This window comes from Tenrec ecaudatus, chromosome 18 (assembly GCF_050624435.1).
Source record: "Tenrec ecaudatus isolate mTenEca1 chromosome 18, mTenEca1.hap1, whole genome shotgun sequence".
Lineage (NCBI taxonomy): Eukaryota > Metazoa > Chordata > Mammalia > Afrosoricida > Tenrecidae > Tenrec > Tenrec ecaudatus.
In genome coordinates, this window is record NC_134547.1 from 6,292,779 (window position 1) to 6,317,287 (window position 24,509).

Below are 24,509 nucleotides of genomic sequence, written 5' to 3' on the forward strand. Positions count from 1 at the left end.
CGAACCTTTGGACCCATTCGGAGGGGCTGGTACCCCATCCTTGACCACTTCCATCTTTTCTCCATTTGTCACCAAGGGCCAACATTACATAAAACCTTACAGCTTGCGCTGTAGTCCTGGTGGCATAGTGGGTTTCACTCTGGGCTGCTCACCAAAAGATCAGCTGTTCGAAACCACCAGCTACTCCGCAGGAGAAAGATGAGGCTTATTACTCTTGCGGTGAATTACAACCTCCGAAAGTTCTACCCTGTCCTGTAGGGTAGCTGTGTATCAGAATGGACTCATTGACCTTGAGTGAGTGAGTGAGTGAGCGGCCTACAGCCAGGGGACTGGTCAGTTTCTGATCCTCTGCTGGGAGGGGCCATGCCTTGACATTGACAAGGAGTTGTGTATATAAGCAGCCAGCCCTACAGAGGTTTTTCAGATGGAAAGAAACAAGAAGAGAGCTGTGCGGGCCCAGCACCGCAGTCGAAATTGTCCTGTGGAGCAAGGGGGGCCATTAAAGAAAACGAAAAAGACAAGATAGCAGGCTCAGGGGACTCGCCGTCTTCTTGGGAGAAGCAAGAACCAAGAGAAGCGTCCCGAGTTTATTCAGCAGTGGGATAGGATAGCTCTTGATCCATGCAAGCTTCTTATTAATCACGTACATCAAACAAATGGGCAACGCAATTGTCTTGAACGTTCCAGGTCTTGGAAGGGTATACGTCAAAGAGAGCACGCAGCATGTAACAGGAGTAGCAAACGCTCTTTAAGATAAACATACGTATGAGAGGAGGCCAGCAGCTGTAGAAAACAGCTTTGTCTAAGCATTCATGGCGTGCAGGTGCTCCGTGGAGAAACTTCCTCCCTAGAAGATCATGCATAGAGGGGCTTTCTTTACCTCAGGCTGTGGAGGCGTGTCTCTCTCACTAAGGAGGGTGTGCCGAGCTCCCTGGTCATGAGGGCTGGGGGCAGGTCACATACATTTTCTTCCAAGGTGCTCAGTTTCCCACAAGTAGCAGCAGAAGCTGAGGGGCAGCAGGAGAAGGAAAGGAGACATGACATTTCGCAAAGAACTGTCACATGGACTACAACACGGAAGTTAGTGACAAGCCCAGACGGTACCAGCTATAAAACCAGCAGCCACAGATGGTAGGTCCTGCATGGCCCAGAAGAGCTGAGAAAACTGTCGTGCACTGAAGAAGGGAGACTTTTGCCTGCTTTTTCCTGATTCCGATCCCAAGTTGTGCCTCGTTGCTTCTGTAACAGACCACCCCCCCCCCCCCCCCAACTGTAGAAGAAGACCGAAGAAGAATCGATGCATTGGAATTGTGGTGCTGGAGAAAGTACTGTTGACTGGCAAATGGACAAACTAATCTGTCTGGAAAGAAGTAAGGGCCAGACTGATCCTTGGAGGCAAGGATGGCAAGATTTCGTCTCACGTGTGTTAGACATGTTGTCAGGAGAGACTATTCCCTGGAAAAGCACATCAAGCTCGGTCAACCGGAGAGATAGCAAAACAAACAAACAAAAACAAGGCTCTCAACAAGATGGATTGGTACAGTGGCTGCAGCAATCGGCTTAAGCACAGGAACAATTGCGGATATTGGGCAGGGCTGGGCAGTCGTTTTTCTTCTGTGTGCAATCTAGCCCATATCCAGAATGAGTCCTAAGGGATGGTTGTGTAATTGGAGGGAAGAAATTAAGAGAGGGACAAAAGTTTTGGGGTTCTCACCTCCACCGCGGGCACCAGGAACCAGGTCTGAGTGGAGGAGAGAATGTATTCTTACAGCAACTTACATAGTCTTGGGGCATGCAAGCCCCCACCCTCCACCCCCAACCACAGACCTATGTAACAAGGTGGGCAATACCTTAGATGTCTCCAAGCTCATGGAAGGAGTAACCTAACACCAGTGGTGGGGACAGGTAAAGGTGAGTGAGAGGGGAGAACAACTGCAACATGTCTGCTCCTATAGATAAAGTGCTGGGCAGATATCAATCAGCCATGTGCTTGTAAGAGGTAACATGAAGGTAGCACTGTTAAGGGAGGATATTGTCGGGATAGTTTTTAATTAGAAGAATGTGACTGGGACTCATCTCTCACAAATGTCAAGGCCTCCCTCCACTCAGAATCCTGGCCTCCCAGGCTTCCTCAATCACAAGAATAAAGAATTTGTCTGCATGCATTCTCTTCCTGGGCCCTTCCCACAGTTCTGTTGTGTATCTATTTCCTATGGATTGGAATCAACTCAATGGTACCTACCCTACTGACTGTGGGGTACCACCCCCCACAATCGAATGGGTCCAAGGGAAGGTTGTGTCATTGAGGAGTAACATTAAAGAGGCATCAAACAAGATACAGCCTGCAAGGGCTCACCTTCGAAGTCATGATTTCAGGAACCAGGTCTGCTCCGAGAGAGTGAGTAATGTAATTTCATGAATTTTATATAATCTGGGGCACGGAGACCACGGTAAACACATATATAGCAGGAAGGAGTTGTACTCAAGGCATACACATAACAGTGGGAGTACTAGGTAGGGGTGTACACACAATAGGAAGGGGAGGTACTGGGACATGTGACAGGAAGGCATATGGAACAAGACAGGTGGACTCTAGAGTCAAGATGGCAGCCAAACTTGTACATCCCTGAGTTGCTTGACCTTACATGTCTTTAAGAACTTCTTCAGGCAAACAATCCATTAACCTTATAAGAAGGTAGCAGGCTCTACTTAGGGTGGGACAGACAATAGGGTCTGACTGCACTAGATGGCTGACAACCTTCAGGCAGATAACCTACAAGAAGTTGACCTCCAAGTGTATAGTCAGTGACCATGTGCTGGCAAACAACACTTAAGGTTTGGCATGAGTATGGGAGGTCATCGTGGGGAATAAGCTTACTTAGGAGAACGTGAGTGGGTTGCATCTCCAACCCACAAACGTGAAGGTTCCCTCCATGGGAGCCGTGGCCTCCCAGACTCCTTAATGTATGAGTGTTGAGAGTCTGTCCTCTTACACTCTCTTCCCGGTTCTGTTTCCCACAACCAACACTATTCCAACGGTAAGCACAGCCATTGCAATGGATTACTGAGCCCAACACAGTAGTAGAGAGTGGTGAGGGCAGGCAGGCTAGTGTTAGAACTGGTAAAAAGGGGGACTTGTGCCTGTTCTAACCCCATCACACCAAGGAAAAACACTAACGGTGTGCAGCAGAACAGCAAGGATAGCAGAACAAGGAAGTCCCGAGGGAATACCAACAATAGACTTTGGGGCCAGGGCATGGTACCCCATCAGATGTAACAGGAAAATACTCCTAAAGGTCAACAAACAGACCTTGAACTATTTACAGGCTTTTCTTTTTTGTCATTGTTTTTTGTTGTTGCTTTGTTGCTTTGTTTTGCTCCATCTTGTTTTTTGTGTGCATATTATTATCTCTGCAAGTCTATCTAGATAAGATAGATGCTATAAACAATCTCAAGGAGAAAACAATGGGACCTACAGTTCTGGGGGGACTTGGGAGAGGGGGAGGCAGGGGAAAGGAAGTGAGTGCTAACAAACCCAGGGACAAGAGAACAACAAGTGATCCAAAATCGATGGCAAAGAGGGTGTAGGAGGCCTGATAGGGCTTGATCAAGGATAATGTAACCGAGAGGAACTACTGAAACTCTAATGAAGGCTGAGCATGATAGTGGGACAAGAGGAAAGTCAAAGGAAATAGAGGAAGAAACTAGGAGGCAAAGGGCATTTACAGAGGTCTAAATACAGGCATGTACATATGGAGATATATTTATATATGACGATGGGGAAATAGATCTATGTGCATATATTTATAAGTTTAATATCAAGGTAGCAGAAGGACATTGGGTCTCCATTCAATTACTCCCTCAATGCAAGAATACTTTGTTCTATTAAACTGGCATTCCATGATGCTCACCTTCCTGACAAGATTGCTGAAGACAAAGCAGGTGCATAAGCAAATATGGTGAAGAAAGCTGATGGTGCCCAGGTAGCAAAAGATATAGCATCTGGGATCTTAAAGGCTTGAAGATAAACAAGCAGCCATCTAGCTGAGAAGCAACAAAGCCCACATGGAAGAAGCACACTAGCCTGTGTGATCACGAGGTCTGGAAGGAATCAAGTATGAGGCATCAAAGAACAGAAAAACATATCATTGTGAATGACGGGGAGTATGGAGAGGGGACCCAAAGCCCATCTGTAGGCAACTGGACATCCATCCTACAGAAGGATTGTGGGGAGGAGATGATACAGTCAGGGTGCCGATGAAACATACAACTTTCCTCTAGTTCTTTAATGCTTCCCTCCCACCCCCCACTATCATGATCCCAATTCTACCTTACAAATCTGGCTAGACCAGAGAATGTACACTGGTACAGATAAGAACTGGAAACACAGGGAATCCAGGACAGATAAATCTCTCAGGACCAATAATGAGCATAGCAATACTAGGAGGGAAAGGGGGAGGTCGGGGGAGAAAGGGGGAACCGATCACAATGATCTACATATAAGCCCCTCCCTGGGGGACAGACAACAAAAAAAGTGGGTGAATGAAGACGTCGGACAGTGTAAGACATGACAAAATAATAATAATTTATAAAATATTAAGGGTTCATGAGGGAGGGAGGACAGGGAGGGAGGGGAGAAAATGAGGAGGTGATACCAAGGGCTCAAGTAGAAAGCAAATGTTTTGAGAATGATGATGGCAACAAATGTGCTTAACACAACGGATGGATGGATGGATTGTGATAAGAGCTGTATGACCTCCCAATAAAATGATTTTTTTAAAAAGCACTGGTAAAAAAGGTCGGGAAGTGCAGGTGTGTCTGACTTTCCTTCATAAGAACCGGCTTTGCTGGTGATGCTTCTCTGTGCTCCAGCTGAAGTTTGAGGACTTCACACACATGACTTGAATGTTACGTTATGACGTGCGCTGAAGTGGGATTGCCTATCTGAAAGTGGACTTCAAACTGGAGGTCCTGCATTTCATCTAGGAAGACAAGCCCCAGCAGGAATGCCCCTCCCCCTGCCCCCTGGCTCCTGCTCCCACCACCCAAGCCAAAGCTCACTGCCACTGAATTGACTCAGACTCTGAGCTATCCCATGGGACAGGGCAGAACTTCCCAATGGGTTTCAGAGACTCTAACCCTCTATGGACACAGAACGCCCCATCTTTCTCCTTCGGAACAGCTGGTGGTCTTGAACTGCTGACCTTGAGGCTAAGTAGTCCAACTGGTAAGCACTAGGCCACCAGGGCTCTGACAGAACCTGGGAAAAGACAGCTCACTGTGGGCTTTCAGTTCTGCTTCCTCAATGGTCCAGAGCCCAGTGGGAGGACCCCTACTTCCACCCCAGCCCAGTCTCTACTTGGATCCCAGACTTCTCTTCCCCCATCCCTGCAGAGGTACACAGGAAGGTCCAGCTCAGCAAGGCCCAAAACCAAGCCCCACCCAGCAAGATGGCGAGCACTCATGGGGTGGAGCGGGGGGTGGGGGGGAGGAGGGGAGGCTGTCGCATAAAGAGGCTACTGAGTGTGGGTCCCAGGGTGTCTGGAGCAGAAGTTCATTTCATGCCTCAGTCCCCAGGCACAGCTTCCGCCTGCAGCTTCCTCTTCTGACCTAGCCCAGACTCAGCCCCGGCGTCAGGGCCATGAGCTGCTTCCAAGATGCTGCTGCTGCTGCTGCTGCCGCCCATGCTGCTGGGGGGTGAGTGGCCTGAGAACCAGAGGGGTCTCAGGGGGTGAAGGTGGATGTATGTGTGTCGCAGGACAAGCCTCTGTCTCCCCTCAGGGTCCCTGGTCCAGGGTTGGAGATACAATCTGCAGGTACAGCGTTCGGCCACGGTGCAGGAGGGCCTGTGCATATCCATACTCTGCACCTTTAACTACCCCTGGGAAGGCTGGAAGGACTCTGACCCAGCTTACGGCTACTGGTTCCGGGAAGGGACCGACAGTATCTCTGGGGCTCCAGTGGCCACAAACCACCCACTTCGCCGGGTCTACTTGGGGACTCAGGACCGATTTCTGCTGCTCGGGGACCCCCAGAACCAGAACTGCTCGCTGATGATCAGAGATGCGCGGAGGGAGGACACAGCCAGATACTTCTTTCGAGTGGAGAGAGGAACTCTGAAATATAATTACCTATACTATATGATGTCTCTGGAAGTGACAGGTAGGAGAGCCGGCCCAGCCGGGTGGCCAGGGGACAGACTGTGAGGTCGGGCAGTGGGCCTGGGCCTAGGATCTCCCTCTCTCTGACCCAGGCCTGACACAGAAGCCGGATGTCTTCATCCCTGCGACCCTGGAGCCTGGACGCCCGGCAAAGCTAGTCTGTCTGTTTCCTGGAGTATTTGCAGACTGTCCGAAACCCACGCTCTCCTGGACAGGGGTGGCTCTCTACCCCAAACAACCTGAACCACAAACCTCCCCCTTCTCTGAGCTCACCTTCACGCCAAGACTCCAGTACCACAACACTGAGCTCACCTGTCGAGTGGGATTCTCCAACAGGGGGGTGAGCGCAGAAAGGACCATCCAGCTGAAGGTGGACCGTGAGTTAGGGGCAGGACTCTGGGGGGTTTGGGGACAGGCAATCTCTACAGGGAGGTGAGAAACGGCTGTAGCAGCCAACAGGATGGGGTCCGGAAGGGAACCTGGGCGGAGCGGTGTGTCCTGGGAAGCTGCCTTCACCCTGGGAGGTGGCTGGGCCACTCTTCTGGGCCCAGCTGGTGCTGGCTGCATGGGCCCAGGCAAGGCCAAGGACAGTCATGCCTCCTTTCCGGGGTGCTCTCTGTGACTGTGGGGAAACCATTTCTCCCAAAGTCGGCTCACACTCTCCTTGCAGATGCCCCCAAGGATCCTGTCATCAGCATTTCCCAGACCAATGCATCAGGTACCTGCGGGGAAGGACGGTGGTGATTTGCGAAAGCGAATATAGCACTCTTTGGGGGAGCAAAAACGGTTTGTGGGTGATAGGGAGTGAGACCCCCATCCTCCTTTCTCCCCTCCAGCCCCTCAGCCCCAAGGAGACTCCGTGGAAGTCCAGAAAGGCCAATACCTGCGCCTGCGCTGTGAGGCAGACGGCCAGCCCCCTGCCATGCTGAGCTGGGTCCTGGACAACAGGGTGCTCTCCACGTCCTCTCTCACCCGGTCCGGCCCTCTGGAGCTGGAGCTGCCTCAGGTGGGGGCCAGGGATGCGGGGCGCTACACCTGCCAAGCGGAGAACAGGCTGGGCTCCCAGCACAGCTGGCTGAACCTCTCTGTGCAATGTGAGTGTGGGCAGCGGGTTTCCCGGAGAGGGGACAATGGTGGCAGGGACGGGGGTGGGGGCCGGTCCTGGAGTGAGGGTCACAGAGCAGGGAGGGGTCTGCCCCCAGAGCAATGGCAGCGGGTCCCCACCTGTCTGGATCGCAGAGCGGTGGTTTCTGGGGCTCCGCAGGTGATCCAGCACCCCCACCCCCTCTGTTTCAGACCCTCCCGAGAACCTGAGAGTGACCATTTCCCAAGCAAACAGGACGGGTATGAAGTGGGAGGTCGGGGTGGTGGTGGCCAGAGGCCACAGCCCAGCGGGGCGTCCGGAATCCTGGCTGCAAAGGTCCCTGGACCCTCAGCTGCGCTCCTCTCCCCCCTCCCCAGTCCTGGAGAACTTCCGGAATGGCTCGTCTTTCCCCGTGCTGGAGGGCCAGTCCCTGCGCCTCGTCTGTGTGGCCGACAGCAGCCCCCCCGCCTCGCTGAGCTGGGTCCGGGGGAGCCGCGCCCTGAGCCCCTCGGCAGCCTCGGGCCCCGGGCTCCTGGAGCTGCCTCAGGTGCGGGAGGAGGACGAAGGGGAGGTCACTTGTCAAGCTGAGAACCGGCTGGGCGCCCAGCAGGTCTCGCTGCACCTCTCTGTGCTGTGTGAGTACATGGTGGGGGGAAGAGCGGGGCGGGGCTGGGGGCGGGACCTTGGGGCCTTGGTGGGAGGGGCCGCTGCTGAGCCCTTCCCTTACCCTCAGACCCCCCTCGGCTGCTTGGTCCCTTCTGCTCCTGGGAGCCTGAGGGTCTGCGCTGCAGCTGCTCTGTGCGCGCCCGGCCCGCCGCTACCCTGCGATGGTGGCTTGGGACCCAGCTGGTGGAGGCTACTGGCCCCAACGCCTCGGTCACGGTCACCTCCAGCTCCGACAGGACCTGGGCCAACAGCTCCCTGAGCGTGCGTGCGGGGTTCAGTCCAGACCTGGCACTCCACTGCGAGGCCCGGAATGCCCACGGGACGCACAGCCTCACCATCCTGCCCCCGCCGGGTGGAGGTCTGCGGGGTGGCCGGGGCGGAGGGGGCAGGGTGGGGCTGGGGTCAGGGTGGTGTGGCCGGAGAGCGAGCTGGGACCTGGGCCTGGGGCTGTGGAGGAGACAGACTGGACTCCTGACAGCAGGGATTTTGAGCCGACAGCAGACCGGAAGGGGTACGGGGCGGGGGGTGGGGCACCAAGCAAAATGTGTGGGCAGGGATGTAGACGTAGGGGGTTAGAAGAGGAGAAAGGGCAGGACGTGACCAACAGCTGGCCTTCTGGTTGCTCAGATGACCAGGGAGCCGTTTCCAGCGCCTTCTCCAAGGGATGCTTCCTGGGGACGGGCATCGCCAGCCTTCTCTTCCTCTGCCTCATCCTGATACTGTGAGTTAGCAGCCGTGCAGAAGGAGAGGGTGTGTGTGTGTGTGTGTGTGTGTGTGTGTGTGTGTGTGTGTGTGTGTGTGTGTGTGTCTCCAAGCTGACCTCTTCATTCCCTCCCGCAGCGTGAAGACCCTGAGGAAGAAGTGGGCCCAGCCCGGAGCTCTGCAGACCCGGGCCTCCAGGGGCAGCTCTGTCCTGGATTACGTCAACGTGGACCCCAGCGTCGCTTCTCGAGTGAGTGAGTGGTGGGGCTCCCCCTCCTCTTCCTTTCAGGAACCCCATCGTGAGCCATAGGCCACGTGGCTCAGCCTCTTCAAGCACCCCACTTCTCCTTCCCGGAGAGCTGGCTGCGGGATTAGAACGGTTCAGATGGGTTAAGCGCTCAGCTGCAAAGCAAAAGGCACAGTGGGTACCACGAGGCCGCTCTGCGGGAGAAAGACATGGCGGACTGCCCTCATCAAGATCAAACCGTGGCCTGCGAGTCATTCCACCTGGTGGTGATCCTGTAGGACAGGGTGGAACGCTGGTAGGGATTTGGGGGGCGGTCATCTTCCAGTACGGGGTGTTGCTGGGTTTTGTAGAATCCTTACTGGTTCCAGATTGACGACCTTTACCTGTGGCCTATGAAACCCTATGGGGCAATCCTACACGCTACCCTAGAAGCTCCATAGGAGCCTCGGGGGCACAGGGGGCTGCTAACTTCAATGGTGGGCGTTCAAACCCGCCAACTGATCAGAGGGAGAAAGACAAGGTCGTTTCATCCAAGACAGCCTTGGAAACGCGGTGGGGTAGTGCTTGTCCATCCATCCCACAGGGTCTCTCTGAGTGGAATGAGACTCCATCCATAGCCGGGGGCTTGGGTTGGCCTTTAGTGGGATTAAGGAGACAGGGATGGGCAGTGTGCCTGAAACAATGGCTCTAACCCAGCGTTTCTCAACCTGTGGGTCAAGACGCCTTTGGGGATCGAACCCCTTTCACAGGGGTCGCCCGATTCATCACAGTAGCAAAATGACAGTGATGAAGTAGCAACGAAAATAATGTTATGGTTGGGGGGAGGGGAGGTTACCACAACATGGAACTGTATTTTTTTTTAATGCTTTCATTGGGGACTCTTACATTTTTTATCACAATCCATACATCCCTCCAATGTGTCAAGCACATTTGCACATATGCCGCCATCATCATTTTCAAAGTATTTTTCAAAATATTCTCTTCCCACTTGAGCCCCTGATGTCAGCTCCCCATTCCTTCCCCCTCCCTCCCTGCCTGCCCTCCCTCATTAACCCTTGATAAGTTATAGATAATTTCCCCCATATCTGCATTGTCCTCCGTTGCCCCTCACCCACTTTCCCGTTATTTATCCCCCTGGGAAGGGGTTCTAGATTGATCCTTGTGATCGATTCCCCCATTCTCATCCCGCCCTCCCCTAATCCTCCTGGTATCTCTACTCGCCTTGTTGGCTCTAAGGGGTTTATCTATCCTCGGTTCCCTGTGTTTCGGGCTCTTTTCTGTAGCAGTGTGCATACTCTGGTCTAATCCGTTTGAAGGGTAGAATTGAGGTCATGATGGTTGTGTGTTTCATCGGTGCTATACTGCACCCTGACTGGCTCATTTCTTCCCTGTGACCCCTCTGTGAGGGGATATCCAATTGTCTACAGATGGGCATTGGGTCTCCACTCCATACTCCCCCTCATTCACATTGGGTATGGTTTTATTCTGGTTCTTAGATGCCTGATACCTAGTTCCATTGACACACTGGCTGGTGTGCTTCTTTCATGTTGGCTTTGTGACTTCTGAGCTAGATGGCCTCTTGTTTATCTTCAAGCCTTTAAGACCCCAGATGCTATATCTTTTGATAGCCGGGCACCATCAGCTTTCTTCACCACATTTGCTTATGTACCCATTTTGTCTTCAGTGATCTTGTTGGGAAGGTGAGCATCACAGAATGTCGGATTGTTAGAACAAAGTCTTCTTGTGTTAAGGGAGTTTTTGAGTGGAGGCCCAATGTCCATCTTCAACCTTAATTCTTAACATATAGATATGAGTACATAGTTCTATTCCCCATTCATTATATATATATATATTTACATATGTACATGCCTATATTTAGGCCTCTATAAATGTCCTTTGCCTCCTAGTTCTTTCCTCTATTTCCTTTTTACTTCCCTCTTTTCCCACCATCATGTTTGGCCTTCATTCAGGGTTAGTAATTCCTCGCTGCTACATTGCCCTTGACTGAGACCCACTAGGCATCCTACAACCTTCCTTCCTTTGATTTTAGTTTACTTGTTGTTCCTTTGACCCTGGGTTGATTCCCTCCCACCCCCATCCCCACCATTTCCTAAAGGGTCGAGGCATTAGGAAGGTTGAGAACCAGTTGTGAAGATGGGGTCCAGACCCGGTGGTGTTTCCTTCAGTTGTACATCAGGTCAGAACCGACTGGACAGCACCTAACCCTAACAGCAGTGATGAAGAACTCAAAAACTGTTGTTATTGTTGTTGTTAGGTGCCAATGAGTTCATTCCAACCCGTACACCACAGAACAAAACAGTGCCCGGTCCTGCACCATCCTCCCTGTGGTGGCTATGTCAGAGCCCATTGGGGCAGCCCCTGTGTCAATCCATCTCGTTGAAGAGCCTCCTCTTTTTCACTGCCCTTCTATTGTACCTTAAGGAGCCCTGGTGACATAGTAGCCCAGGATACTCAGTGGGCTGCTGACTGCAAGGCCAGAGGTTTGAAACCACCAGCCGCTCCTCATAAGAACGATGGGGCTTCCTACTTCTCATGAAGAGTAAACTGACAGGGGCCGTTCTACCCTCTAGCCTCTGCTCTCTTTATCCTAACATTGCTGATTGGCCCAGTTGTGAGGATCGTTTTCTTTACGGCGAGATCTTCTATCATGAAAGCAAGAGCCCTTGATCTTCATCAGTCAGTGCTCCAGGTCTTCTTTAGTTTCAGCAAAATGAGGCTGCCTCATCTGCAGCTCCGAGGTTGTTCCAGAATCTTCCTCCAAATCTGAAGTCAAGTTCTTCTTCCTATAGCCCAGCTCCTCCTGGGATTATATGCCCATTGAAGAAGGATGGTCCCAAGAGAGACCCTTGCTGCTTATCTTCCCACACTTTCAACTGCTCAGGACCCCTTGTTGTATTTGAGTTACGGCGTCTTGGTCGATGCACAAGTACCATAGGAGCACAATGCTTGGTGGCAGAGTGGGCTATGTGTTGGGCTGCTAACCACAAGGTCCACAGTTGGAAACCACCAGCTCATCCTCAGGAGAAAGACGAGGCTGTCTGCTCCTGTTAAGATTGACAGCCTCAGAAACCCACAGGGGCAGTTCTACACTGTCCTGTAGGGCCACCAGCAGTCAGCATCAACTCGTTGGCAGTGAGTTTGGGGGTGTGCTTGTTTGTTGTTTATTACTGGGAACTGAAGCGTGGTATCTGCTGAGGACACCGCGTGAGGTTCATCTTCCGAGGATTCGTGGGTGCTCAAAGTTCCAATCGTGTTGTTCAAGGGTCATCTGTAAACGATGCTCATGCTTTTGGGGGTTTTTTATTGGGAGGGAGATGGGGACCCTGAACGGCCAAGCTGTTTGAGAGTTAACAGTATATGTGTGTTTGCTGGTGATCTGTTCTTGCCTGCCTCAAGGTTGAATGTCAGCTGAAGATGGGGGGCGGGGGTGATGGTGGTGGTGGGGTACAGAATGGGGATTTTATTTTTATTCCCTGCCATTGTATCCTTAAGGAAACTTGGCGGCATAGTAGGCTTCTCGTTGAGCTGCTAACCACAAGGTCAGTGGTTTGACCCCACCGGCTGCTCCATGGGAGCAAGAGGAGCCATCTGCTCCCAGAAAGATGCACACATCTCAGGAACGCAAAGGGGGCCGTTCTACTCAGCTGTGAATGGGTGTCGACTAGATGGCAGTGGGTTTGGTTGGTAATATCTTCAGCTCCTAATGGTATCTGGCTACAGGGTAGGCGATGAAATATGTTGACTGAGCGAATGATAGAAAATTCGTCATTCCTATAGGCTCAGAATCGGAAGGTCCCACCCAGCAGTCCTTTCCAGCTCCCTCCTCCAGGGGCTGGCCTCCTGGAAGAATCAAAGAACCGCACACAGCCAGGATGGACACCATCCAGGCAAGACCCAGGATCCAAGAACCACGCAGAGGAGGTACACTATGCATCGGTCCAGTTCCCAGGACTCAGGCCGTGGGAGGCTCCGGAGCCCACGGACACCAATACTGAGTATGCAGAGGTCACATTCCACCGAGGCTCTGCTGGGCTCTAGGGCTGGGGGTCCAGGCTACCACCGAGGAAGAGAGAGAGACAAAGAGGCATCGGAAAGGCAGTGCCAAGTCTCTTGCTTCTGACCCTCCAAGGATGAGCCTTCTCATCCCAAGCATTTGGAATAGCCCCATCTTTCCATCTGGAGTGGCCTTGCTCTGGAAAGCAAGCGAGAGAGACCCTCTTCAGAAACACGTGGGTGTTCTCCTTGCCGACCCACGCAGGGTCTCACACACTCAAAGGTGGAAGGGCCTTGATAAATCATCAGAGAAAGACCCGGACATCCAGACCCACAGGCCCAGCCTGGTCCGCTGACTATTTTTGTACGGCCCGCTAGAGATGGCTGCAGAGAAATGTCAAAAACCGAAAGGACCGTGTTTCATGATACATGACTCTCAGGCGACACTTTCACTCGCGTGCCCAAGAATAAAGTTATTAGAACCCAAGTGTGCACAACTGTTTATGTATTACCTTACCCACGGCTGCTCTAAAGAGCCCTGGTGATGTAACGGCTGACGCTTGGGGCTGCTAACCACCAGGTCGGCAGTTCGAAGTCACCAGCTGCTCCACAGGAGAAAGATGAGTCTCTCTGCTCCCATCAAGAGTTACAATCTCGGAAACCCACAGGGGCGGTTCTACTCTATCCTTTGGGTCACCGTGGAATCAACTCGATGGCATTGAGGGTGTGTGTGTGTGCATGTGTGTGTGTGTGTGTGTGTGTGTGTGTGTGTGATTAATGGTTGTTTTCATGAGCCCAGGCGGCATAGTGTTTGTTGGGGTGCCCACAGTCAGGTCAGCAGTTCAAAGCTACCAGCAGCTCAGTGGGAGAAAGAGGAGGTTTCCTAGTCTGTAAAGGGTAACGGTCTTCTGGCGAGAAAGGCGAGGAGGTCTCCTTCCATGAAGATCTATAATGCCAGGAATCCTACAGAAGAATTCCACTCCGTCCTATAAGGTCGCTACCAATTGGAATTGATTCAACTGGCGGTGGGGGGTTTGGGTTGGATGGCCGCTTGGGGTTCCTGGCTATGGCAAATGCTTGGTGGTGGCCCAGAAGAAAGGCCTGGGGATCCCCTTCTGTCAAGAAGATAGACCAGAGAAACTTCACGGGGCCCGCTCTGTTCTGCTCTGTAAGGGACCAGGTGGACCTGCATCAGAATCAACAGCAACGGTTTGGGGATTTTGTGTGTGTTGGGGGCTGAGGCCGGGGATTCTGTGTTCCCCCTACAGTGGCTGGGTTGAGTCACTGGCCTGCCAAGCGTGAAATATTTACCACCTGGTACTTTACAGAGAAAACGTTGCCAAGCCCTGCCTGGCGGAAACAAAGTAGAACCGCCCAAGTGATGGCGGAGAGGAAAGAGAGGCAGAGGTCCAGAAAGAGCTAAGAGGTCACCAAGAGGTGAAGAACTAGCTGGGTGACGAGGAGGACTGGTCCAGAAGAAGATCCCATGAGGTTGGGGGCCCATGCAGTGTTGGGACCCTGGACTAAGCTGGACTCCCGGGAGCAGGGGGCGCGGAGGGGAGAGACCAAACCCAAACGATTGCTGTTGAGGCGATTCTGACTCTTAGCCCCCCTGTAGGACTGAATAGACTAGAACTGTCCCCAGAGGGTTTCAGAGACAATCTTTACAGAAGCAGACAGCCACGATACACCCCACCCCCACCCCCAGCTTCCTTTGTCCTTCCCTCCCTCTTTCCATAAAGACAGACAAACGTATGGCCATGGATTCGATTCAGACTCATAGGGACCCTACAGGAAAGGGGAGAATCAGACCCTGTGGGAAACAAACACTGAGGGAAACAGGGCCGGGACTCGATTCCCTAATTTCTAACAGAGGGAATCCAGAGAGCTGGTCTTCCACGGTAGGAAAGCTTCCACTTTGGTCAGTTAGAGGTAAAGTCCAAGTACAGGACCCTGCTTTAAATATTGTTCCCACAGACCCTCCCCTAACAGCTGTGCTGCCTTACAGTGAGCACATGGTGGATTCTATCTCCCTATGGAAGCAGACATCCTTTTCTCTCTTCCTGCCACGTCACCCAGCCCCCCTCACCCGTTCCCCCAATGCAGGTATTAGGTTTCCTCACCTGGGAGCTCAGGGGCCTTACTGTTGATTCCACCCACCTTATGATGTAACTACTGAATATGCATGTGTTATGACTACCTATAAATGTCCCAAGCTAGTAAAGACACTCTCTCTTCTCCCAGTTCCATGTGGACCATCCAGAGGGGCTGAGGTGAACAAGCTACCCTAAAACGTGTCTGACTCCTTTATTTCATTCGCTCTCCTATCTTTCCTGTTCTCGATGACTTTACTATAATCTTTACATATTATAACCGTACAATTGTGCCTACTGACTCTTCCGTTGTCAGAGGCTGGCTTCCTCCGACAAAACCCTTCCCTCCGGGGTTTCGAGATTGGAACTCTTTATGGGAAGCAGGCTGCCTCACCTTTCTCCTTAGAAGCCATTGGTAGTTTTAAACATCTGACCTGTGGTTAGCAACCCAACACATAACCATGATGCTCACAAAAACCAAACTCTCTGCCATCAAATTGATGCCAACTCAGAGCGACCCTATAGGACAGCGTAAAACTGCCCTTGTGGGTTTCTGAGACTGTAACTCTTTACTAGATGTGTTAGGCCAGGTTGACTAGAGAAACAAATCCAGTCACACTCATATTATATATATATATATATATACATATATATATATGAAATAGCTTTATATTAAGAAGAAATTATACATCAAGCAAACATCGCTGCCCAGTCCAGAGCAAGTCCACAAGTCTGATCCTAGTCCACAAGTCCCTCTTCAGAAGACCCATGCAACCACATGCAATGATGCAGAATGCAGGATGATCACTGGTTGGTGGGTGCAGAGTCTTGTGGATCCAAGGGTGGTGGCGGCATCACAGGACTGGCAGCTCCCAGTGTGGCTCTTCAACAGGAAGGTAAAGGCAGAGAAGGGTCAGGGTGGGAGCAGATGGGTGAGGAACAGAAATTTATTTATCTTGTCCAGTCTCCACACGAGGTCATCAAGCTGCAACACGATTGACAGGCTAAACTCCACCCCTCCACTCTATCAAGTTGTAACCCCACACACCAGGTGTAGAAAGCCTTGGCTTTCTCCCTGGGAGAGGCTGGTGGTTTTGAACAGCTGACCTCGTGGTTGGCAGCCCAACTCTGTAACCCCCAGACCAGGAAGGCACAGAAGTTTTGTTCGGTTGCACACAAGGGGGTTATGAGTGGGATCTAGTTTTCCCTGGGGTCCACACAGCCCTGTCACTCCTAAACGGTAGTGGCTGGTGGGTGAAACCGCCAGGCTTTCGGTTAGAAGCCCAGTGCTTAACCACTGTCCCGCTGGGACTCTTTCACAGCCGGGGTGAGAAAGAGCCAAAGACACCCAGGGGTGGGTGTGGTTTCCAGATGGAGTGAAGAACAGATGTATAATGTTCTGTGAACAAGGACCCCTGGGGGCCTGGTGGTGACCCATCGGGCTACGATCCAAAGGACAGCAGTTTGAAACCACCAGCCCATCTAAGGCAGAAAGGCGGGACTTTCTAAATCAGCTACGGTCTCGGAGCAGGAGCCCCTTCTACGCGGTTCTATCACGTCGCTATGAGTTGGCAGACATCGACTGGGTGGCATTGAGTTTGGGTTTTTAAAAATCATTTTATTGGGGGCTCGTGTAACTCACATCACCATCCATGCATCCATCCACGGTGTCAAGCACATTTGTACATTTGTTGCCTTGATCATTCTCAAAACATTTGCTTTCTGCTTGAGCCCTTGGTATCAGCTCCTCGTTTTACCCCCTCCTCCCTGCTTCCCCCTCCCTCAAGAACCCTTGATAATAAATTATAAATTATTATTATTTTGTCATATCTTACATTGTCCACCGTCTCTGAGTTTTGTTTTGGGTTTTTTATGAGTAAAGAGCCCTGGTGCAGGGTGGGAACTGAGAAACGGGAGGAGAGTGTGTGGACACATGAATTCTTTGTGCTCCTAGGTTAAGCAGCCTGGGAGGCCAGAATTCTGGGGTGGAGGGAGGGCTGCACATCTGTGAGTTGGAGAAGAATCCCAATCACATTCTTATAGCTAAAGTGAACCCCCACCCTATCCTCTCATAATAATGTTGTCTCGTACAATCATGTGGCTGATGCTGCTCTGGCTGGTACCTTTAACTAGAGGGGCAGACGTGTGCTCGGCTCTGAAGACAGCCACTCCCCCTTACCTGCCCTGGGCACTGGTGATAGGTTACTCCTCCAGTAAATTCAGGGACCTTTAAGTTTAGGGTACGGCCTGTAATTGGAGGTGCTTGCCTGCCCCGAGGGTATAACCACTCTTATTGGAAATATAATCTCTCTGTCTGCACCCATCTGGCTTCTGAAGTCACCGCAGAGGTGAACTCCCTTCAGCTTGTGCCTGTCTCTTTAATTTCTGCCTTTCAAGTACACAAGACCCCCCAAACCCCACCCCCGTAGGCCCCTCCCGGAAGTGAGCTGCAGTGGCTAGGAGTTGGGATGCAGACCACAAGACCGGCAATTCAAATAAAACTCTCTGCTCCCAGAAAGAGTTACCGCCTTAGAAACCCACAAGGCCGGTTCTATCCTGCCCTGTAGGGTTAGGATGAGTCAGAATAAACTCAATAGCAATAAGTTTGGTTTGGTTTTTTTTTTTAGGTTTTGTGAATAAGCCAAGGAGCCCTGGTGGTATGTCGGGTTGCAACCAGCCTGTCCACGGGACTCGGGTTAAAGACTGGTGAGGGTGAAGCTGCAGAGATGAAGACTGACGGCCTTGAGGACCCGCAGGGAGCAGGGACAGTTGTACCCAGCTCTGAGTCAGAACCCACTCATTAGCCACTGGATGAATGACTCAGCTCTTACCAGACGGAAAGTGAATGTCATCCGGGGAAAGAAAGGGGAGATTGCTCCTTATCCCCTACTTTCCTGTCTCCTCTGTGCCCAGAGGAAGAGCCCTAGTGGTGTTGTGGTTATGCCTGGGGAGACTAGTAAGGTCTATTATGAGCTGTTACGCAAGGTCAGCAGTCTGACTCCCAGAAGGTCCTTGGGAGAAAGATGGGGCATTCAACTCCCGTAAAGTAAAGAATATTGTGGGAAGCTGAAGTCTGAGAAGAGAGTGCATGCAGGCACATTTTTTTCTCATGTTTTAAGAAGCCCGGGGGAAAACAAACAAACAAATAAATAGCAAGCCTAGGAGGCCAGCATTCTGGGTGGAGGGAGGCCTTCACCCTGGTGAGTTAGAGATGAGTCCCAATCACATTCTCATAACTAAAATCAATCCCCATCATATCCTCCCTTAATAGTGCTAACTTACAGTTACTTCTTTTTTTGTTGTTTTAAACGTTTTATTAGGGGCTCATACAACTCTTATCACAGTCCATACATATACATACATCAATTGCATAAAGCACATCTGTACATTCTTTGCCCTAATCATTTTCTTTTCTTTCTTTCTTTTTTTTCCTTTTCTTTTTTTACATTTTATTAGGGACTCATACAACTCTTATCACAATCCATACATATATATACATCAATTGTATAAAGCACATCCATACATTCCCCGCCCCAATCATTCTTAAAGCATTTGCTCTCCACTTAAGCCCTTTGCATCAGGTCCTCTTTTTTTTCCCCCTCCCTCCCCGCTCCCCCCTCCCTCATGTGCCCTTTGTAATTTATACATCGTTATTTTGTCATATCTTGCCCTATCCAGAGTCTCCCCCCCTCTTCTCTGCCGTCCCTCTCCCAGGAAGGAGGTCACATGTGGATCCCTGTAATCAGTTCCCCCTTTCCAACCCACTCACCCTCCACTCTCCCAGCATCACCCCTCACACCCTTGGTCCTGAAGGTATCGTCCACCCTGGATTCCCTGTGCCTCCAGCTCCTATATGCACCAGTGTACAACCTCTGCCCTATCCAGCCCTGCAAGGTAGAATTCGGATGATGGTAGTTGGGGGGAGGAAGCATCCAGAATCTGGGGGAAAGCTGTGCTCTTCATCGGTACTACCTCGCACCCTGACTGACCCATCTCCTCTCCTAAACCCCTCTATGAGGGGATCTCCAGTGGCCAACACTTGGGCCTTAGGTCTCCACTCTGCACTTCCCCCTTCATTCAATATGGGATATATATATATATATATATATATATATATATATATATATATATATATATATATATATATATATATATTTTGCATGATGCCTTATACCTGGTCCCTTTGGCACCTCGTGATCACACTGGCTGGTGTGCTTCTTCCATACAGTTACTTCTTACAAGCATGTGGCTGATTGCTATCTTGCTGGCAGTGTTATCTATAGGAGCAGACATGTTGCTATTGTGGCTCCTTGTTCCCCACTCCACCCCCAACCCCTGCCACTGTTAGATTACTCCTAGAATGAGCTCAGGGGCCTCTAGGGTTAAGATATTGCCCACATTGTTATGTATGTGCATATGTGATTATCTGTTATTAGGGGGCTTGCATGCCTGAGACTATATAAGTTGATGTGAAGAATACATTCTCTCTGTTCAGACCTGGTTCCTGAAACCAAGTCGGAGGTTAGAACCCCAAAACTTTTGTCTGTCTCTTAATTTCTTTCCTTCATGTGTTAGTTAAAGTTCATTGTGCCAACCTGGCCGATAAACACATATGGGGTTAATTGAAGTGTGGAGAGATAAATGGCTTGGTGAGCCTTGCCTTTCTTGTTCTTGGGCCTCTTGCTTTCTGATGGCCAGACCATGGTGCAGCTGCCGTAGCCAGTTCCCTGCTTCAGCTTGCAAGGCTCACTTCCTGCAAGACATCCCTGAGGAGAAGCTATATGGACCTACCCTGATGCAGCCCTGGGTGCTGGAGCAGCCGTGTGTAGACCCCTGCCAGCGCTGAGATGCTTATACATTCACTGATTCAGCATCATTACACGTGTTCTATGAGATGGAGGAGGACTATGTAGATTGGTGTTGGACATATGAGTTAATGTTGGACTTGTGGATTTGGGCAGCACCGGGTTGGGATGTTTTCTTGATGTGCACTTAACCCTTATATAAAACTCTCTTATACATGAGTTTCTGTGGATTTGTTTCTCTAAAGTACCCAGACTAACACACTTCACTTACACATCCATCTCTTAGGACCCATTTAGATGTGAGGCTGGATCTCATGCCATTTTGGAAACCCACAGGTCAATTCTACCCTGCCCGGTAAGGTCACGATGAGTTGGCATTGACAGGGTAGCAGTGAATTTGGTTTGGGGCTGGGTTGCCTCCCACTCCAGAGCTCACAGCCCTACTTGGCTCAAAGAAAGCTCTGCTGGGGACAGTTACTCTTTGTCTGGCAGAAAGCTGGAGAAGCCCAGAACCGAAGGACTTGGCCTTTGCATTTCAAAAAAGAGGCCAACATGGAGTGGATACCCAAAGCCCATCTGTAGACAATTAGACATCCCCTCACAGAGGGGTCATAGGGAAGAGATGAGCCAGTCAACGTGCAGTATAGCACCAATGAAACACACACCTTTTCTCTAGTTCTTTGGTGCTTCCTTCCCCCTCACTACCATGACCTCAAATCTACCTTACAAATTGGATTAGACCAGAGCACGCACACTGCTACAGATAAGAGCCCGAAACACAAGGAATCCAAGATAGATAAACCTCTCAGGGCCAACAATGAAAGTAGAGATACCAGGAGGATTAGGGGAGGGTGTGGGGAGAAAGGGGGAATTGATCACAAGGATCAATCTAGAACCCCCTCCCAGGGAGATGAATCATGAGAAAGTGGATGAGGGGCGACAGAGGACGATGTAAGATATGGAAATAATAATCTATAACTTACCAAGGGTTCGTGAAAGAGGGTGGGCGGAGGAGGGGGGGAATGGGGAGCTGATATCAGGGGCTCAAGTGGGAAGAGAATGCTTTGAAAATGATGATGGCGGCATATGTGTAAATGTGCTTCACACACTGGATGAATGTATGGATTGTAAGAGCCCTTAATAAAAGTATTTAAAAAATAGGCCTACAGGTCTCCAAACAAGATAGAGCCACCGGTGCGTTTGCATGACTGACCTTTCAGTTACCCGCTTGTCATTTGGCCCAATGTGACACCCAAGTCCCTAGAGCCACCTCACCCAGACCAAACAAGCAAACACATTGCCCTGGACTTGATTCAGATTCAGAGTGGCCCGATAGGACAAGGTAGAACTGCCCCCTGTGGGTTTCCGAGACGACTAACACATTAAGTGAGTAGAAAGTCCCATCCGGTCCCTGAGGAGCAGCTGGTGGGTTTGAACCACTAACCTTGTGGTTTGCCACCTGATACTCAACCCACGGCGCCATCCGGACTCCACTCCCGTGATAGGAAGTAGCAGGTCCTGCCCCGCGCATCCATCCTTGGGTCTGTGGCGGTTTGAAACCCAATGCTGCTACTTTGCTCTGTGAGCCTTAAACATGACTCTGTCCCCCTCTGATGTCCCATCAGGAGAAAAAGAGGTGATTTTATTGGTCGGTTCCACTCCAAGAACCCGCAGTGCAACTATTTTGTATACTGGCTTTGGTATAGGCGGGAAACTGAGGGCCAGGAAGAGTTTGTCTACCGACCCATTCTCTAGTTTCATGATCGAGGAAACCTGGGAGGCCAGGGTCCGGAGTGGAGGGAGGACTTCACATAGGTGAATTGGAGGAGAGTCCCAGACACACTCTCCTAATTAAAAACTATCCCCCAAATCACTATCCCCCATCATAGCGCTGCCTTCATGTTACCTCTTACCAGCACCTGGCTAGAAATTCTCCAGCCGGCAGCTTTAGCCACAGGAGCAGACAGGTTGCTATTGCTCTCCCTGCTCAGGGGACTGTCACTCCCCTGTACCTGCCCCCAGCACTGGTGTTAGGTGACACCCCCAGTGAGCTCAGGGACCTCTAGGGTCCAGATAATGCCCCCCCTTGTTATGTAGGTAGGTGTCTGTGGTTGGTGCTGGTGGGTGGTTTGCTTGCAGGCTCCATGACTATATAAGTTAGTGAAAGAAGCCATTCTCCCTCTCTCCCTCTCCGACCTGGCTATGTGGAGGTAGGTGAGCGCCTAAACACCTTTCTCTGCCTTTTAAATGTATTTATTCCTTTCAATTACACCACCGTCCCTAGGCTGGCTCCCACAAGTACAGAGCTACAGCCTCAGGGACCCCAGGGAGCAGTTCTCCTCTGTCCTGCAGTGCCCAGATGAGTCAGCACCTACTCCATTGGTGTTGCTTGTTTTTGAGTGGGGTGCATTTGAGAAAGAGTCCCGATTAAAAAGAGAACTCCCTGCAAGCTGTACAAAGGTCAAGTGAGTCTGCTTCCTTCCCTCCACTCTGAATCACTTTTGGCGTGAGGGAGGAAATGACAAAGAGCTGTTGCTAGGGCAACCAAGGGTCAATGACTGCAAAATGTGGGTGTATTAAGATTCTGACTCCTGCGGTATGAGTTGGGGTGCCAGCGGCCCCCCCCCCCACCGCTAATCATGGGTTCAATAAGCACAATTGTGTGGTTGAGATGTATAAATATTATATTAAAATCATCGAGTGCATGAGCAATAGAAGAGACATTACAATAATGGGATCAGACACATTACATGGTCATGTGCTCACCTCAGCTCCTCTGGATGGACCACGCAGAACTGGGAGAAGTGAGAGAGAACCTTTACTGTCTTGGGACATTTACAGGTAGCCTGAATACATGCATATTCAGTGGTTACTTGCGTCACAAGGTGGACAGTATCTACATTAAGGTCCCTGAGCTCACAGGTGAGGAAACCTAATACCTGCATTGGGGGAAGGTACAAGAGGGGTTGGGTGTCACGGCAGGAAGAGAGAACAAAACGACCATGTCTGCTTCTGTAGGTAGATTAAATCAACCATGTGCTCATTTTAAGACAGCACAGATGTTCAGGGGGAGAATCTGTGGCAACAATATTTAAAGCAGGATCATGTACTTGGACTTTCCCTGTAACTTACCAAAGTGGGGACTTTCTTACCATGGAAAACCTGCTTTCCAGATTCCCTCTGTTATACGGTAGGGAATGAGTTAGTTAGTTTATTGTGTCAACCTGGCTGATAAACACATGTGGGGTTAATTGAAAGGCGGAGGGATAAATGGTTCAGTGAGCTTCGCCTTTCTAGTTCTCGGGCCTCTTGCTTTCTGGTAGTCAGACCAGGGTGCAGCTGCCTTAGCCAGTTCCCTGCTTCAGCTTGCAAGGCTCACTTCCTGCAAGACATCCCCAAGGAGAAGCCGCATGGACCTACCCCGATGCAGCCCTGGGTGCTGCAACAGCCCTGTGGAGACCCCTGCCAGTGCTGAGATGCTTACAGGTTCACTGACTCAGCTTTCCTCCTGCAGTCAGCATCATTGTGTCTGTTTTGTGAGATGGAGGAGGACTTTGTGGACTGGTGTTGGACATCTGGGTTAATGTTGGACTTGTGGGTTTGGACAGCACTGGGTTGGGATGTTTTCTTGATGCACACTTAACCTTTATGTACAACTCTCTCTTATACATGAGTTTCTGTGGATTTGTTTCTCTAAAGTCCCCAGACTAATACATGGACTAAACTCTGCATCCCATTTCCCTCCGTGGTAGTTTCCCACAGCTATGAGTCAGCATTGACTTGATGGCAGTAGGTTTGTGGGGTGGGGGTCAGGGTGGGGGGACAGCTGTTTTTTCCTCAGGCAAATGGGACAGGACGAACACATCCCATGGTTCAAGGTTGTGGAAGGATGATAACAGCTCATCCAGGGGAGCTGACGGAAGTGGTTGTTGGGTATGTCTTCCTGATACAGAGAAAGGGACCCTTTACCTCCAACTCTCAGGCAAGGCTGCAGAGAGCAACCCCCTGAAACTTATTGGTTACTGCGCTTTCCCAAGCCCCATCCTCCCCTCTGTCTTTTTTTTAACCCTTGCAAATGTTTCTTAATCAAATCCCAATTGTGCAATGTTACATTGTATCAGTAAGGAGTTACAGAGACATCAATTACATTCCAATCACATTGTAGCATTGACAAGTCCAAAATCTTGATCTTTCAGGGAAGCAACAGTCTGTAGTAAAAGTCCAGTCACTAGTGTATAAAATGTTCAGTTATGCACATGAGGGAGTGGGGAGCGGGGAGGGAGGGGAAAAAAAGAGGACCTGATGCAAAGGGCTTAAGTGGAGAGCAAATGCTTTGAGAATGATTGGGGCGGGGAATGTATGGATGTGATTTATACAATTGATGTATGTATATGTATGGATTGTGATAAGAGTTGTATGAGTCCCTAATAAAATGTAAAAAAAGAAAAAAAAAGAATGAAAACCCCAAATGAGGAGCTGATATTAAAGGCTCAAGCAGAAAGCAAATGTTTTGAGAATGATGATGGCAACAAATGCACAAATGTGCTTGACACAATGGATATATGTATGGATTCTGATAAGAGTTGTATGAGCCCCAATAAAATGATTTTTTAAATGAAAAAAAATCTTGCACAAGTGTGGGATCCAGCCCACATCCAGATGCGGGCCTAAGGGACGTTGTGTAATTTGAAGGGAAGAAATTAAGAGACAGACAAAAGTTTTGGGGTTCCCACCTCC

The 24,509-nt window shown here is 50.5% G+C and overlaps 1 protein-coding gene across 1 annotated transcript; it reads left to right on the forward strand.

Moving 5' to 3' along the window:
• Positions 1-5,657: 5,657 nt before the first annotated feature.
• LOC142432168 (sialic acid-binding Ig-like lectin 10) lies at positions 5,658-13,382 on the forward strand. Its single transcript, XM_075537277.1, has 11 exons — positions 5,658-5,697; positions 5,782-6,162; positions 6,254-6,538; positions 6,832-6,879; positions 6,998-7,255; positions 7,458-7,505; positions 7,623-7,880; positions 7,979-8,269; positions 8,539-8,632; positions 8,752-8,863; positions 12,659-13,382. Exons 1-11 carry the CDS (start codon positions 5,658-5,660, stop codon positions 12,917-12,919), a joined length of 2,076 nt encoding a protein of 691 aa, XP_075393392.1. The 3' UTR covers positions 12,920-13,382.
• Positions 13,383-24,509: the final 11,127 nt, after the last annotated feature.